Source organism: Canis aureus, chromosome 1, assembly GCF_053574225.1.
Source record: "Canis aureus isolate CA01 chromosome 1, VMU_Caureus_v.1.0, whole genome shotgun sequence".
NCBI lineage: Eukaryota > Metazoa > Chordata > Mammalia > Carnivora > Canidae > Canis > Canis aureus.
In genome coordinates, this window is record NC_135611.1 from 67,313,073 (window position 1) to 67,330,411 (window position 17,339).

Below are 17,339 nucleotides of genomic sequence, written 5' to 3' on the forward strand. Positions count from 1 at the left end.
ATTTTTATTTCTATTTCCTGATATCAAATAAAAGACCTAGGGCTGGAGGAGAAAGCCAGGACATTTGATGGGACTGATGCTGTTATTTAAATCATTTCCACCTGTCAGCTTTATTGTAGTATGCAAAATTCAATAAAAACAAATGAAGCCAATAAAAGAGTACTTAATGATACCGTTTACAGACTCAGCAGGTGGTAAAGGACTATGGATAAATAAAAAGTGTCATTTCCACTGGTTACCAAATGCTTTCTAGCCACAAAGTAAGTCAGAAGAAGACAATTTTAAGCCAAAAGCAATGCAACTCTATTTAGTTAATTATACAGCTACTAATCATGTTCCCTATAAGGAAATGTGCCATGACCTGTATGTATGGTTAACAGTACATCCCATATGTGAGGTGAACAACAAAAGACATAGTAGAAAGAGGATTTCATGTTTGTTCAACTTTCATGACCCTTATGTTGGGAGTTCCTACATTATAGACCATTGGAAGAGTCAACAAAAATTATATTATAAATTTATTATTTACAAAAAATATATTATAAAACTTATATTATAAATTTATTATATTATAAATTTCTCTTTTTCTCTTCCACCCTCTATGGAAATTTTGAATATATATGCCCCATGGAAATATTCAATAACATTTCTATAATCCACAGGCCCCTGACAATTCAAAACAACCAAATTACTTTGATGATTTAAATCAGGGTGTGACTTATATTTCCCATTTAATATCTCCATCTGTGCATATACTTTCCCTATGCATTGATAGAAAGGAAAGAGAGAAGGCAAATCATCCATACGGGGACTACTGGCCGTGCACTGTTTTATGCATTATTCCACTAAAGGAATTAGGGATAAGGTTACAGTCTCATTATCACAAGTGTTAATCCAGCGTTGTTCAGAAAAGAAAGATTGATACTGTTTTCAAAGACATTGCTTGAAAAAAAATTTTTCTGATCAGAAGCTATCCCTCTCAACCCTGGATTTCCAAAGTACTTTATATTTCTATTCTATCACTTAGTACATTCTTATTATCACTATGGTTCTAACACTAGATTGTCAGTTCCCCAAGAATAGGAATCCTGTCTTATTAATATACCTTCTGCAGTCTTAAGTGTGGCAATGCATACAGCTCTGGCCCTCATAAAAGTTTATGAAATAAATCAATACTCCACCAAATACACAGTAGCTCTGGAATATCTGCATAATCTTTCATAATTTCTCCTCTAAAATAGTGTGTTATGCTATGGAAATTGCATGCATATTAAAAACATTGCACAGCCAACTTATCTGAAAAAGGAAAGTCAAACAATAAAGTAAGTTAGATCACCTATGAAATATCTGTAATATTCCTTTAATAAAAAGGAACCTCTTCATTATTAAGAATGACAATATTACCCAGGAATTTACAGATACCCTGCTTCTGACCTAAGATGAGAGAGACATGCTATAGAGAAAACTATAGCCAGTATTATTATTTTATTATTATTATTATAAGCATGTTTTCATGCTGTCTCTGCCTCCAGTCTTTCCTTAGCTCTCACCCATCCTCCACAGAGATGGAATAGTCTTTCTGAAAGCAAACCTAGGAATGTTAGTTTGCCTCTTAAAAACAACAGGAGCTCAGTCTGGTTTAGCTTAGACCTGGCCACATGCCATCTGCAGGCTTGGATCTACCGTAGCCCAGAGTTACCCAAAACGCTAACTTGTTTTCAGAACCCAAAAAGCATCAACAGTGTTTACAATTAGGTTAGACATAGGTTTCCTCTGTTTTTAAAGCTATTTTCTGATTTTTTTTCTGCCTTAAAAACACAAAGTCAACTTTTAAGTTTTTTAATGTTTTAAAGCCATCCTTTCTTGGTGACAGCTTCTCTTAAACACTCCCTTGAAAAAGAACAGCTTCTTCTCCTAGATTCCTATCACTTTGCATTTTACTCTTTGTTTATAGGTCTGTCCCTGGAGACTACAAGGGGCTTAAGTGCAAGACATTGCTTTTGTAACTGAAGACCTAGTACTTAACCCAGTGCTGTTAACAAAGAAGCCACTAAAAGTTTTTCTGAATAAATGGATGTCGTTCCAACTGAAATACCCTCTACAAAATCTGAAAAGCAAAAAAAAAAAAAAAATTATCATTCACTAAAAAGACATCTAAAAAAGGATTTTAGGCAAGAAATAACAAATGTTGGTGAAGTTATGGAGAAAAGGGACCTTGTGTACCATTGGTGAGAATGTAAACGGGTGCAGCCACTGTAGAAAACAGTATGGAAGTTCCTCAAAAAGTTAAAAATGGAACTACTATATGATCTGGCAATTCCACTTCTGGGTATTCATCCAAAGAAAACAAAAACCACTAATTCAAAAATATATGGGCACCCTTATGTTCACTACACTATTATTTACAGTAGCCAGGATATGGAAACAAGCCAGGTGTCCACTGATGGATGAATGGATAAAGGAATTGTGGTGGGTACACATATACACACACATACACACTCACATGGGTACCACTCAGCCATGAGAAGAATGAAATGTTGCCATTAACAACAACATAGACAGAACTCGAGGGTATTATGCTAAGTGAAACAAGTCAGAGAAAAACAAATACCACATGATTTCACTTATATGTGGAATCTAAAAAAAACAAGTCAAATGAACAAACAAAGCAAAACTCATAAATACAGAGAACAGACTGATGGTTGCCAGAGAGGAGGTGGATAGGAGGGTGGGCACCATGGGTGAAGGGGATCAAAAAATACAAACTCATAGTCATGCAATAAATAAGTCATGAGTATGTAATGTAGAGGCTGGTGACGATAGTAAATAATATTTTATTGCATATTTGAAAGTTGCTCAGAGAGCAGACCTTGAAAGTTCTCATCATAAGAAAAATCTGTAACTCTGTATGTTGACGGATGGTAACTAGACTTCTTGGGGGTACATCTCACAATTACATACAAATATCATTATGTTGTACATCTGAAATTAAATATCAATTATACTTCAATCTTTAAAAATTTTTACTCTTTTAGATTTTTAAGAAAATTGAATTATTTTCCATTACTTTTCTTATGGGTTTTTTATCTTTAGCTTTTTTTATGTCAAAATTTTCCATTACTTTTTTTTATGGCTTTTTATCCTTAGGTTTGTTTTTTTTTCCACTTCAATATTAATAGCATTGCCTCTTAAAATTCTTACTGAAAACAAATAAGCTGCATAAATATCACATAAGAAATTAATAGGTGTGGGTAGCCTGGGTGGCCCAGCGGTTTAGCGCTGCCTGCAGCCCAGGGCCTGGTCCTAGAGACCCGGGATCGAGTCCCACGTTGGGCTCCGTGCATGGAGCCTGCTTCTCCCTCTGCCTGTGTCTCTGCCTCTCTCTCTCTCTGTGTCTCTCATGAATAAATAAATAAAATCTTAAAAATAAAGAAACTAATAGGTGCACTTTTAAAAAATTTAAAACAGGCATTAACACAAGCCTTTAATTTAAATCAAACAGTATGTCACCCTTACACTGTTAAACCATACAAATTCTTAAAGAGTTGTTTATTTTGTTTTAACCTCAAGGCTGAGTTTCAATGATAACTAGTCTCTGTGATTGATAACTATCTTATGCCACAGTAAAAATCAATATATGGTTCCATTTTGCTGATGAGGCTGTAGCCAAAAGGCCAAAATTTAATTCCTCACCTTGTGGATTCCTGAATAAGCCTGAGTATTGTTTTGTTTGTATTGTTTTGTTTTCCAGTGTGGATTTATAAGAGAAAAAAATGCATTTTTAGTAAATGCTTATGTTTAAAATAACTCTCCTTGTCAATGCTTCATAGATCTCCATGTTTCACTAAAACTTGCCAAGAGCGCTGAACTTCAATGTAAGAGTAAAGAATAGTTTTCCCAACTGTGTAAATATATTATGCTCTGGACACCCTGAACTCTTGACCTTCCCTATGAGGGAGACACTGCTAAAATGTCAGTTAATCATAAAACAGTGCCACAATGGGTTACCCAGAAGCAGTAGGCAATTTAAAAGAGCAATTTTAACGTGCAATTGCCAAAGCATGCAATGAAGACAATTTCTTATGATGGTATATTTTATTTCCATTTAATAAGAGAGAAAGAAACTGTATTTTCTGAGCTTCTATACCAGATGGTATACCCAGAGGAAATTGACACACAGAAGAAAAAAAAAACAAAACAAAACACGCACAGGCATACTTTCTTTGATTGTTCAATGGAGTTCTTGAATTACTTCCCATTTAAAACAACTTCACATTTATACTTTTTTTTTTAAATTCATAAAATGCCTGAAGAAGCATTATGTGAACAATAACATGGGTCAGGCTGTAAGCTAACACTGCAATAATCATACCCCTCAGGTGCACAGAAAAGCGTGAGGCAAGCGTAGGTGGCCACAGCCACGAGAGGCTGTAATTACCACCTCTTCTAACTTGAGAGACCCTGAAGCAGGTAATTGCACTTACCAAATGATTTAAATGTACTCTAGAAAGAAAACAAAACAAAAAAAATAGCTTTGGCAACTAGGCAGGACATTTTCAGAAGAGGATAAAATAAGGCAATATTTTATGCTTCTTTAACTGTTTAAAACACTTAAAACACAGCATATATTTGAGTGTAGGCACACTAATCAATTGCACTTTCAATAAAGAGAAGTGGCAAACATTAAGCAGTGTTTCTCGGGGAGTTGAGTTAGCCATGCTGATACTATTTTTAAAAACATACATTCCTCCCAGATTTTACCTGTTACACTTTCATTTAACATGCCATAATCTTCTGAAAGGGGAAAAGAAATCACCCACACTAGGAGAAAGAGGGAAAAGAATCCAGGCTTTCCAAGTACCAGAAGATGTGTTTTGAGTCCTAGCTGCTCAGTTGTCTGACATTAGAGAAGTCGTTTTTGCTTTGTTTTTCCTGAGTCTTAAATTCACCAGCTACAAAATTGGGAAAATAATATATCTAACTCACAGGTGTGAAAATAAAGTATCATGATAGAGTCACCTCATATGCTGATTATAAAGCAATATAATAACCAATACTTCACTATGAAAATCTACATTTCCATTTTAAAATATAACATTTACTCATTAATATACAAAAATGAAACCATTTGGATTAATTTGCTGTAAAATTATTTATTGACAGATTTCTGCCAAGAAAATGAAATTTACTACTGCCAGAAATAAAATTTCAATGACTTAATAAGCACATTAAAATGGAATAATATTTGACTTAGAAAATAGTAATAAATACACTCTTTGATTGGTACTTAGTAGTCAAAGATTGTTCCTCTGTGATACACCAAAACAAAATAAGAATTTCTAAGAGGCAGAAAATAATCATCATTCCTTTGTTATTTTACAAAAAATTTATATCAGACACAAATACATAGCTGAGAAGTTTTTATACTTATTTTTAAGGCTTCCTGATTGTCACCATGCAGCTATTAAAATAGCTATGTCATAGCAATCAGCATTTATTCAACCCTATGATATGAACACTACAACTAGAGTGTAGCATTCTCTCAGTCTTGATTAAAATGGAATGTGGAACCAGTACTCAGAGCTTCCACAAATTAATAAAGTGAGAACTTTTCCACAGGTTATTTTTGGGGTCTCAAAGGAATCGTTTCCCCAGATGGTGACAAAATTTTAGGCTTCTGAATTCACCACTGGATACTAGCTAACAACACAGTCAGCGTAAGTTGTGTTCTATTCTGTGTTACAGGACAGCAGGCTGAGGCCAGGGAGGTGCTGGTTAAGGCCGAGAGATCTTAAACTTGGGGAAAGGAGTATGGAACTTGAAGAAGGGAAGAAGATGGACATCATACTTTCTCAATCAATACTGACCCTGTATTTAGATATACAATGTTTATCAATTATATCCAACTTCTGCTTTTCAGAGATTGCTTAAAATGAACACAATATATATTTCCATAAACTTTCCCTCCATTTCTAATAATAGAACAAGATTAGTAGATATTCCTAATAAAACAGTAACCAGATTCTCTCAAATCCACAATCCACTTGAAAGTCAAAGCACTTTTCTTAAGCCATCAAACTATGCACCAAAGGCATCTCCTGTGGACATTTATAAATGAATAAACATAGGTGACAAAGACTCAAAACATGTGAAAGAAAGTTTTAAAAACAAATAGACTTTCTACAGTTGGAAGTAAAACTACAGGTGTCAGTGAGCCTGACACCATTTTATGTCACAAGGCTCACAAATTAAATGTTTCTCAAATAAAGAATTAGAAAAAAAAGAACACTATAATTCCAAATGTCAAGACATTTATAAATTTGAAAGCAACTACGAGTGTAAGTTATTTTTACTCTATCCCCTCCCACAGATATGGTTATTCTCAAAATACCTCAAAGCACTTTATAGTCATATTTTTACTTATTGCAGTCAATATGCATTCTCAACATAAGCATTCAATAGGGATAAATCAATGCTCATTAACATGCTGTTTTCATCCAGTTAATGCAGAATAACTAGCTTTAAAACACAATCTCATATACTTGCAATCTCCATTGGCTTGCACACCAATGACCGATATCGAGTAATTCCTGGTTAAACAAAAATCACATTATATTAACAACATATTGTGTGGTTCTGCTAAATTTCAAAGGTCTATTTTAACGAAAACCTTTAAAAGATAAGAAAACAGATGAGATATTTAAAAGAGAGAAGTTTGGGCACAGAAGTCAACAGTAAGTCATCAGCAAGAGCTAAATGATACAAAGAGCCCAAATGTCCATCGACTGATAGATAAAGAAGATGTAGTGTATATAATGGAATATTACTCAGCCATAAACAGAATGAAATCTTACATTTTTTAAAAGATTTTAATTATTTATTCATGAGAGACACAGAGAGAGAGAGACAGAGACACAGGCAGAGGGAGAAGCAGGCTCCATGCAGGGAGCCCGATAACGGGACTCGATCGTGGGACCTTGGGGTCACGCCCTGAGCTGAAGGCAGGTGTCACACTGCTCAGCCACCCAAGGATCCCCGAAATCTTGCCCCTTGTACTGATGTGGATGTAGCTATGGAGTATTTTGCTAAGTGAAATAAGTCAGTCAGAGAAAGACAAATACCACATGATTTCAATCATATGTGGAATTTAAAAAACAAAACAAATGAACATAGGGGAAAGAAAAAAAGAGAGGCAGACCAAGAAACAGACTTTTAACAATAGAAAACAGGCTGCAGATGGCCAGAGGGGAGGTGGATGGGAGGATGGGTGAGATAGGTGATGGGGATTAAAGGGGCCCTGGTGATGAGTGCCGGGGGTTTTACGTAAGCGATAAATCACTAAATTCTACACCTGAGCCTTATATTGCACTGTGTATTTACTTGCTATAATAAGAACAACAACAACAACAACAACAACAAAAACAAAAACACAAAACCAAACCAAACAAAAACGTGGGGAAGGAAAAAAGAAGATACTCGAACAGTAAATCACCGTTCATTATTTTAGTCGGTATATACCTTATAGAGATCAAATGTAGAAAGAAAGGTCATTTTATTGGAAAACATGTGTGGGCAATATCCTCAGTAAAATGAACTCCACTGTTCATCTTTTTATGTTAACATGGGGTATTTAATTTTAGAAGACAGAGTGAGCTATCCTCCAGTTTCCACAAGGTCTCCTAATTTTCAGATTAGTTCTCTGACAAGCTGAGGTTGTGGAGGCCACGTGTCCCTCCCTCAGAAAAGTCACCTACTACAACCAGAACAACCTGCCACATAACCCAGAGTGAAAAGACTGAGTTGTACAGAAACTGTCAAAAGCAAATTGTGTGAATTAGGTTGAGCCATGGAGATGTAAACAATGTCTTCTAGGTCAAGCTGCCTATCAACCACACAATCGATGTACGATACCAAGCAGCAAATTAGTAAACTCTCTGCTGTCGAAATCTCAGACTAACAGTTGAGCAGTTAAACTCCCAGTGAGCATCTTTCAATATAAACATATAAAAATGCATGCAGGTAAACATTAATATATTAAAATTAAGCTGGATTTTAAAATATTTAAAGATGGCCGGATATCAGGTAATTTCATGGGTTTTGCTTTGATTTTAGATCAGTTCTCTTGGTGAGTAGCCCTGGAATACTGTAAAAACAAAAATACTATGAATGTCAAACACATGTTCAAGGAACAAAAGACATTTTATAGGCATTTACATGTTCATAGTTCCCTACAGTATTAGTTTTCGATTTTCAGAGCCTAAATCATTAAATGTTCAAGACACACAGACCCATGCACTAGCTCTGCAGGTGTTTTGACATAATGCTCGATGGATTTAAAAAAAAAAAATGGCTCTCTCGACTAAACTAAAAATCAAACTACCTTCAATAGCAAAATAAAAAATACACTAAAAAACGCACTCGAATAACTGAAACAATTAAATTCATCAGTGGCTTTTAATAAATAGCTAACAATTTCTCCCACTGTAACAATATGGCATAATTAGGAACTACGATATATATTTATGTGATAGTTTTTATTTCACTTTTCATCCTTTCTTTGTGCTTGGTCCACATGCTATTATTTACATCACTTAGTGTCAGCACGGAGAGGGCAGTTAACAAGCCTCGGTACGTCCTACAGCTGGGTTCAAGCTGCTGAGTTCATCTTCGACGATAGGTTTTGTGAACAGTTATCCCATCAAGGCCTTGCTCATGGTAACTTTTTAATCTCTATTATCAGCTTTGGCCTCTGCACTAACCATCACAAAATGACCAAGGGAGACAATTCCCATGTAGCCAAAAGGTATGGAGCATATGCCTGAACTGCAGAAGTTTTCTCTCTCAACAGTGATAGTACCTTCACCAGCATCCATCAGAGATTTTGGACACGCAAGCTGAGCAAAACTGGTGCACGAGGAAGGATCATGGATTCATAATAATACTGAATAATAACAGAGAAACACTGCTCTTAAATAAGTCCAATTATGACACAAAGCTACAATTTACCAAGTTCAATGGGACTCTTCGTGGGACTACATCATGTGCCACATAATAAGAACATTGGATATAGCGTGTATTTTGGACGTCTAATGCTTGACTCCGCCCCTAGGCAGAGTGGCCTGCTAGCCAGTCTTACCTGCACATTTGGTTCTGGTGATTAGTGGAGGTCCTGGGAGCCCTGTCCCACCTTCTCCAGGTCTCGTAAGCAGCACGCGGATCTCGTATTCCGTATCTGGATCCAAATGCCACAACTTGTAAGTTGGGGCATTGACCGCGTGCGTTTCTGTCCAGGATCCCGATGTCATCCGGTACTCCACTTCTTTCAGAATAATGGGACCATCGCCAATGATGGAGTTGGCATTCAGCTGAATCAGCAAATATGTGGGCCCCACACCTAGCAGCTGAGGAGGAGCAATAGGTCTGGGTGGTTCTACAAGAGATGAATGCGCAATCGAATTAGTTAAAAATCCAAAATACTAAAATACCTAGATATATTAATGTCTCTCAAAGCTGAAGGGTTTCATGAATAATTTACTTAGGAGCACATAATAAGTACTTAAGGAAAACCAGAACATGAGTGATCTGGAAACTACTTTTAAAGAGCAGATACTTTCACTGATGGGCTATGACCCTTTTTACCACAAGTTTTCTTTTATTAAAAACATGTTTCTCCAGGAGATAAACTTGTACAGGCACAGAAACCAAGGGGAATAAAGGGGAAATGTTTAAAGATGGATAGCTCTGATTAGCTACTAATAGAGATAGCTGATCCCTCACATTCTGGAGGTCTTAAGACCTCTTACAAATCTCCATATTAATGAATACTGTTGTAACTCTTTATTTCATTCATGAAATATGGCAAAGGAGTGTTTTTGGCTTTACTTTGTGTTTCCCTTCTGCAGAGCTCTGCAGATGAGATAAAGAGGAAGGAACAGCAAAGCTGAACTTAGAAGCCGATGCCAAGCGGTGACTTGTCTCTACACACCCACCACAGAATGTAAGAAATCGAAATTTACACCGAGGCGAAACCACAGGCACTGCGGATCACCAGCCTTTGGGAGCAGCAGGTGATAAGGCAAATGAATCAGACCTTAAACCCCAATGTCAAAGATGTACTACAACTTAATTTCGTAGACCTTAGATATTTGCTTGAAAGAAGCTTTGGCAAACATTAATGTTTGAACTTATAGAAACAAGGAAAGATGAATGAGGGCCCTCAGCCTTTTTTGTTGAATTTAACAAGGATGGAGCTGAACTCGATACTGGACTTTATGGAGGACTGCGCCGCTCTAGCTCTGTCCGTGTGGCCTGTCCACGGGGAACCCCATGTCAGGAAGATGCTCCCATCACTACACTGGGGTCAGATCCTTCCTTGAATCTCAAATGACTTTAAAAGAAACTTTGTTAATGTTAACAAAGCGGTAACTGCCCAACTATTGCTTTAAAGGTTTGTGTGCTCATATGTAGAATTTGAGAAACAAACAGATGAACATATAGGAAAAGGGGGACAAAAGAGAGGGGAGAAAACCATAAGAGTCTCCTAACTATAGAGAACAAACTGAGGGTTGATGGAGGGAGGTGGGCAGGGGACGGGCTAACGGGTGATGGGCACTAAGGAGGGCGCTTGTTGTGGGCCCCTGGGTGTTATACGTAAGTGATGAATCGCTAAATTCTACCCCTGAAACCAACATTACACCATATGTTAACGAACTAGAATTTAAATAAAAATGTGAAACAAAAAAAATAGGGGTAACTGTTGGCAAGGCGAGAAATATATAGTTACTTTCTATATTTTCTGTTCAATTTTCATATAAACCCAAAAATCTAAGAAATAAAGTCGATTTTTAAAAAAAAAAATATTGTGCATGTGTGTGTTTTAAGAACTAAAGCCGGGGGCCCCTGGGAGGCTCAGCGGTTTAGCATCTGCCTTTGGCCCAGGATGTGATCCCGGGGTCCTGGGATCGAGTCCCACATCGGGCTCCCTGCATGGAGCCTGCTTCCCCCTCTGCCTGTGTCTCTGCCTCTCTCTCTCTCTCTCTGTCTCTCATGAATTAAATATATATATATATATTTAAAAAAATTCCTTCCTATAATTTGCTTTAGCTTTTTTTTTTTAAGATTTTATTTATTTATTCATGAGAGACACAGAGAGAGAGAGAGAGCGAGAGGCAGAGACACAGACAGAGGGAGAAGCAGGCTCCCCACAGGGAGCCCCATGCGGGACTTGATCCCAAGACCCCGAGGTCATGACTGAGCTGAAGGCAGACACCCAACTGCTGAGCCACCCAAGTGTCCCTAAATTTTATTTTAAGTAATCTCTACACCCAACGTGGGGCTCAAACTCACAAGCCCAAGATCAAGAGTCACTCCACTAACATGAGCCAGCCAGGTGCCCCAAAGGAGGGCTATTAAACACAAGCACACACTGCTTCCTCCTTTCCTTCAGTAGGGATGGACTGGAGAAGATACAGAGAGAAGGAAGTTATTTATAAAAGGACAGCCAATATCATTCAAACTGGATTTTTTATTTTAATGGCAACACATGCTTCGACTAATATACATTCCAAAAAAAAAAAAAAAAAAAACAACCCTCATAGACAGGTTTTACCTTCTGGTACAGGTTTTTTTTTTTTTTTTTTTTTTTTTTTTTTTTAATGATAGTCACACACAGAGAGAGAGCCAGAGACACAGGCAGAGGGAGAAGCAGGCTCCATGCACTGGGAGCCCGATCCCGGGTCCTCAGGATCACGCCCTGGGCCAAAGGCAGGTGCTAAACTGCTGCGCCACCCAGGGATCCCCTCTGGCACAGGTTTAAAGGAAGCAAGGGTTTTCAGCTGTAGACCAGGATTTCCTTTCAAACCCTAAGAGTAAAACAAGTGTAGTTTCCATTTTATGAACCTCTGAATTACAAATATCTCTAACATAAGGAATAAGACCAGCTGGACGAGATCTCTGCATACTAAAGTCAATTTCAATAGTGTTCCTCCAAAATTCATATGACAAATATTTACTGAGTGACCACTAATTGCTAGTCTGTTCTCTATATACTGGTTATTCATATACTATGGCAAGGGAGACATCGTAGCAACATATCAACAAATTCATTTTTTGGAAGTGAGAATTATGTAGAAAACAGCATTTTATGGTGAGAGATGGTAGCTACTCTTGTGGTGAGCACAGGATAAAGTGTAGTGTAGACTTGTGGAATTGCTCTTTTGTGCACCTGAAACTAATAAAACATCGTGTGGCAACGATACTCAGATAAAAATTAAAATTAAAAAATAATAATAACATTATAATAATTGAGTAACATCAATTTTTTTCTATCCAAAATCATTTGAAGCATATTGTTAGTCCCATCAGTAATTATAGCTCATTATGGCAATAGCTTTCAAACTAGTTATCAGTAAAACCATAAGAGCTTGTACTTCACTATGCTCATGTTTAAAATGAAAATAAAACTAAGATTATATAAGATAATGTATGTACTATGGAAAATCTACACGTAGAATGATTTCTCTTTCTATGAAAAAGTAGTTTTTAACACCCAGTTTACAAACTTTACAAAATAATCTGTTCTTGATGGTCTAAAGATTACTTCAACAATACAGGGTCAAAATTGTGTAGAGGGTGAAGCATTCTGATCTTCACAACTGATTTCAATTGAGAAGTTATAACATGAAAAGTTTAAACAAAACCAAAATAGTAGGGATCCCTGAGTGGCTCAGCGGTTGAGCGCCCGCCTTCGGCTCACGGTGTGATCCTGGAGACCTGGATCTAGTCCCCTGTCGGGCTCCCTGCATGGAGCCTGCTTCTCCCTCTACCTGTGTCTCTGCCTCTCTCTTTCTCTCTCTCTGTCTCTTATGAATAAATAGATAAAATTAAAAAAAAAACAAAATAGTTAGAATTTTCCTTTATCTGCTAAAGAATGACAAAACTAGACATTTCCTATCGTGGAATTTTACCAACTAACCACTTTTATATTTCAAGTTTACAAAAGTCTTAGTAGACAGAAAGAGAAAGTTGATGTATTTTTCCAAACCTTATACTCAAAGGAAACTGAATAAAGAAATGAGCATAATAGAAGAAATGCAAATATCTTCCCAGACTATCTAAATGTTGCACATATTTTAAGAAGCAGTCTGTATTTTGCGAATAAACTGAGTTGCCTCATATGTGCAATGTTTGTTTTCATTCCAGATGGCTCATATACTGACTAATTTAAGTAGTAAATGAAGTTAAATCCACAGCCTAGTGGGGTTCTAACCCAGAGCCGCAAGGCCTCACACACATCACAGCAGAACCACAACCAGAAGAGGTCTCGTATTTAACATGATGGAGTGATTTGTCAAACGAATTATGAATAGCAAACCTTGGTTACTCTATAAATTTACGAGTATTCGGAAACCTGAACTAATAGCTGTATGCTGAAGGATTAATCTCAGCCACCAAAACTCTGCCCGCCGTTGCTGTGGAAAATAAGAAGCGAACGAGGAAGGAGAGCAGAAGGAAGAGAAGGAGAGGGAAAAAGCTACAACAAAACATATTGATAGAAACAAATGAAAAAGTGAAGTGTAGTATTTCTTCTGCCATTTCTGTCCATTAAGGAAATGACACCTAAGAGAAAATGAAATTTGAAGTCAGGAGATTCTAATTTCACGAAATGCACACATGAATAGCTGGGTAAATACGAATGTGTTATTTAACTCCCTGACATTACAGTTTCTTCATTGGTAAACCGGGTATTACTCTAAGAAGTGCTAAAGACTTTACATTTCTAAACGTGTCAACAAGCCCCATATTTGCTGTTATTCTGCTTTGTTTTTCCAGAGAGCATATAAATTTTAAAACCCAAAATTAATATTCATCACTAGTGTTTTGTGTACATGAAGAAATGAGTTTGATGTAATCAGGTGCTTAGCCTGAAGAAGGGTAATAATTCACTCTGATTAGTTTTACATCTCACTTGCTATGGTCAAATAAACAAAAGGGCAAGTCCAGTTGTCAAAGCAGTCGCTCAAACTTGGGACCGTGACAATGTTCAGAGAGGCTCGGAAGCATATAGCTTGATTAACAGCACGACTAGACGTGAAATCTAGCATTAAGGAGACTAGTATACCACTACATACTAAATTTTTTATGTTGGAAGTAAAAAGTAGCCTCATATTAGCATATGTATTTTGTTTCTAGGCCCTTGAGAACAAGGAGACTTATTTATAAAATCTCTATTCATTTCAATAAATTATGCATGAATTTTAATCAGCCAGCAAATGAACAAGTAATTGTTCTGCAGCAATATTAATATTCTTCATAACTTAATACACTATCAGACCCAGAGGTGTGGTGCAAATAAATCCCAGCTGTACACTAGGTATCAGCTAAAGCATGCAATCCCCAAAATACAGGATAAACTTTGCCAATGTTACCAATTAACTTTCAATTAATGACTTAAATTCATTATTCTAGATCTAAACCTATTATACAATCGTAATTGTACATTCAAATTGCTTTATTTATTTTATTTCCGATAATTTCAAAAAGTGCCTTGAAATCAAGATAAGTCATTATGAAACTATATCCTCATCCAATTATTCCTATTACAATGCTCTTTTGCAAACATATGTGTCACTTATTAACATTTGGTTAATTAATAAAATGCAGAATCAGAAATAGAAGCCATAAAGCTTGAAAAATGTCAGTTAACGAAGTAAACATCAAGGCAAATGGCACTTCTACATTCATTCCCAAATAAATAAATCAAAAACCTCTCAATCCTATCACTTTCCAAACTGTTTTATTTACTTGTCAAAGAAGGCTTGACCAAAAGTATCCAGAGATTAGCACCCTCACCATAAAAGCAAGTGGCGGCACTGCACTTGTCCCTTTCGGCCACTGTAACAAATACCAACACCCAGACAGCTTAAAACAACAGAAATTTATTCTCTCATAGTTCTGGAGGCCAGGTATTCAAAATCAGTAACATTGGGTCAAAATCCAGGTGGCACCAGGCCACACCTCCTCCAGGTGACCAGGGAAGAATCAGTTCCTTTCCTTTTCCAACACTTGCTGGCTTTGGGTACTCATTTCATGGCTTGGGGCCACATCACTCCAATCTCTTTGCTCATCCTGCCTTCTCCTCTTTGCCCTGTTGTCAAATCTCCCTCAACCTCCCATTTCAGACCACTTGTGGTTGCATTTAGGGTCCACACTGATAACCATGTCTTCCCATATCAAGACCCCTGACTTAATCACATCCTCAAAGACCATTTCTCCAGGTAAGACAATTGCCATGGGTTCCAAGGATGAGGACCCGCGATCTTCGGGGCCATTTCTCAGCCCGTCCCAGACACGTACTAGGATCTCAGCCTCCTTTCTCAGAAACAGCTCACCTCTACCTTTTCTCCAGTTGTTAAGAAGCTCATGAGCAGAAAATACTTCTCCTGCGAGAGTTTCATAGTGAGGTTCAGAGCAGTGGGAGTTCTACAGAGCAAATAGTTTATCTACACTTTTTTTGCTATTCATATTTCTAAGGGAATAAAAATAAAGATGAATATTATTACTTCGAATGGCTGTGGGAGTCAATGTTGCCCTACCATCTCCAAATTCCTGTAAAAATCAATATTAGACTGTTTGCCTTGGAGATAGAGATTTTATTTACTATCACATATTTCCTTAAATGAATGGATCACTTCAAAATCTATGTTATTCTATTTCTTTATCTTTCCTCTCTTTAAAATTCTGGACCAGTTCCAGTTAAAAAAGAAAATTCAGTAGTTGATGCTTCACATTGTTTCATTTTCTTCCTCATCAGCTATTAAATGCTGAAGTAAAGACCATAGAGACTGTGAACATGAAGAATGACATCAGGGCACCAGATACCTCAAGCACTTATTTATCAGCTACCTTATAATAATTATCAATTGTTTCAAATTATGCCCTAAAAGGATAACAATATAATTGAAAGGTACTGGAGTGCTTCAAGAAACTCAAAATAGTTAACATGGATGAATAAGAAGATGACCTTTCTTCCCATAAGAAATGGAGAGCAAGGTATGGACAATTAGCAGCGTTTTCTTTGGGCGTCTAATATCATATGGATGACAACATACTTTGTTTCACTTTTCCTTAGATGTTGAAACATGAAGTACACATTTGAAAATTTTCAGATTCAGGGAACAAGGTTTCTCCTGGACCCCCATTTCATGAACTGTAATGCAGACCTATTTACAAGAGGAGTAATAGTTCTTTCATGGTTTTTCCACTCCATGATTTCTCAGATACTTCAGATTTCCAGTCCTAATAAATTCCTTAATGAGCCAAATACCTCTCCATTCACTCTTCTGGCTATTATCTCATATTTTTTGCTCGTATCAATGATGCAATTAGTAAGTTCTATATATTACCTTTCAGATTAATTACTACTTTATGTTTACAATTTGTGCACTGATGGATTTTTTTAAGCAAAATAATCTTAAAATGTAATATATTGAAGAACTTTTTTAAATCCAACAATCTGATTGTTAAGACACTTTTTTTCCAAATCATATCATTCAGGAAGCTCCTAAGCTTGACCTGGTCAAATAAAGCTAATACTGGGACATCACACAGTTTGGATGTTGTTACACCTTAGGTTCCGATGCCAGCACCTGGACCAAACATCAGTGAAAAGGAGCGACTGTCATCTATTATCATCTCCACGAAAATCAGATGAGTGCTAGCATGTAGTTGCCGTAGATTATGGAAAGAGTGTGTACTGTGACCCACTGCCCATACGTACAATATTTCACATACAAAAAAACTTCTGGGAACCATGAAGTAATAAATACACATGATTTCTGTTAAGTATATAGAAATACTTTAAAGTGAGAAAACATTTCAACTGGATAGCAAAGCTCTCAGTGATGTATATGTTTGTTTATGCTAGGTATATTTTAAAGATTTATTTATTTATTGGGCAAGGGAAGAGCCCAGTGGGGAGGGCCAGAGGGAGAGGGAAACTCAAGCAGACTCTACACCAAGGGAAAAGCCCCACTCAGGGCTTGATCCCATCACCCCAAGAGCACGACAGGAGCTGAAACCAAGAGTCAGTGGCCCAACCAACTGTGCCATGCAGGTGCCCCTATGTTATGCATTTTTAATTGCTTAAGTTAAAAACTTTCTTTAAAGATTTTATTTATTTGAAGTAGAGTGTGAGAGAGAGTATGAATAGGGGGCAGAGGGAGAGGAAGCGAGTCTCAAGCAGACTCCCCATTGAGCAGAGAGCCCCATGCTGGGGCTCCATCCCAGGACCCTGAGATCATGACTTGAGCCCAAGGCAGACGCTTAACTGTCTGAGCCAC

General features: G+C 37.0%; 1 protein-coding gene across 10 annotated transcripts in view; it reads right to left on the minus strand.

Annotated features, from left to right (window-relative positions):
* Positions 1-17,339, minus strand: part of PTPRK (protein tyrosine phosphatase receptor type K) — a 547,287-nt gene that overhangs the window by 212,168 nt on the left and 317,780 nt on the right. For all 10 annotated transcript variants that reach the window (XM_077902655.1, XM_077902664.1, XM_077902657.1 and 7 more), the window contains exon 7: positions 9,137-9,430. In XM_077902655.1, coding sequence (XP_077758781.1) covers positions 9,137-9,430 — 294 coding nt within the window. The remainder of the gene's footprint in view (positions 1-9,136; positions 9,431-17,339) is intronic.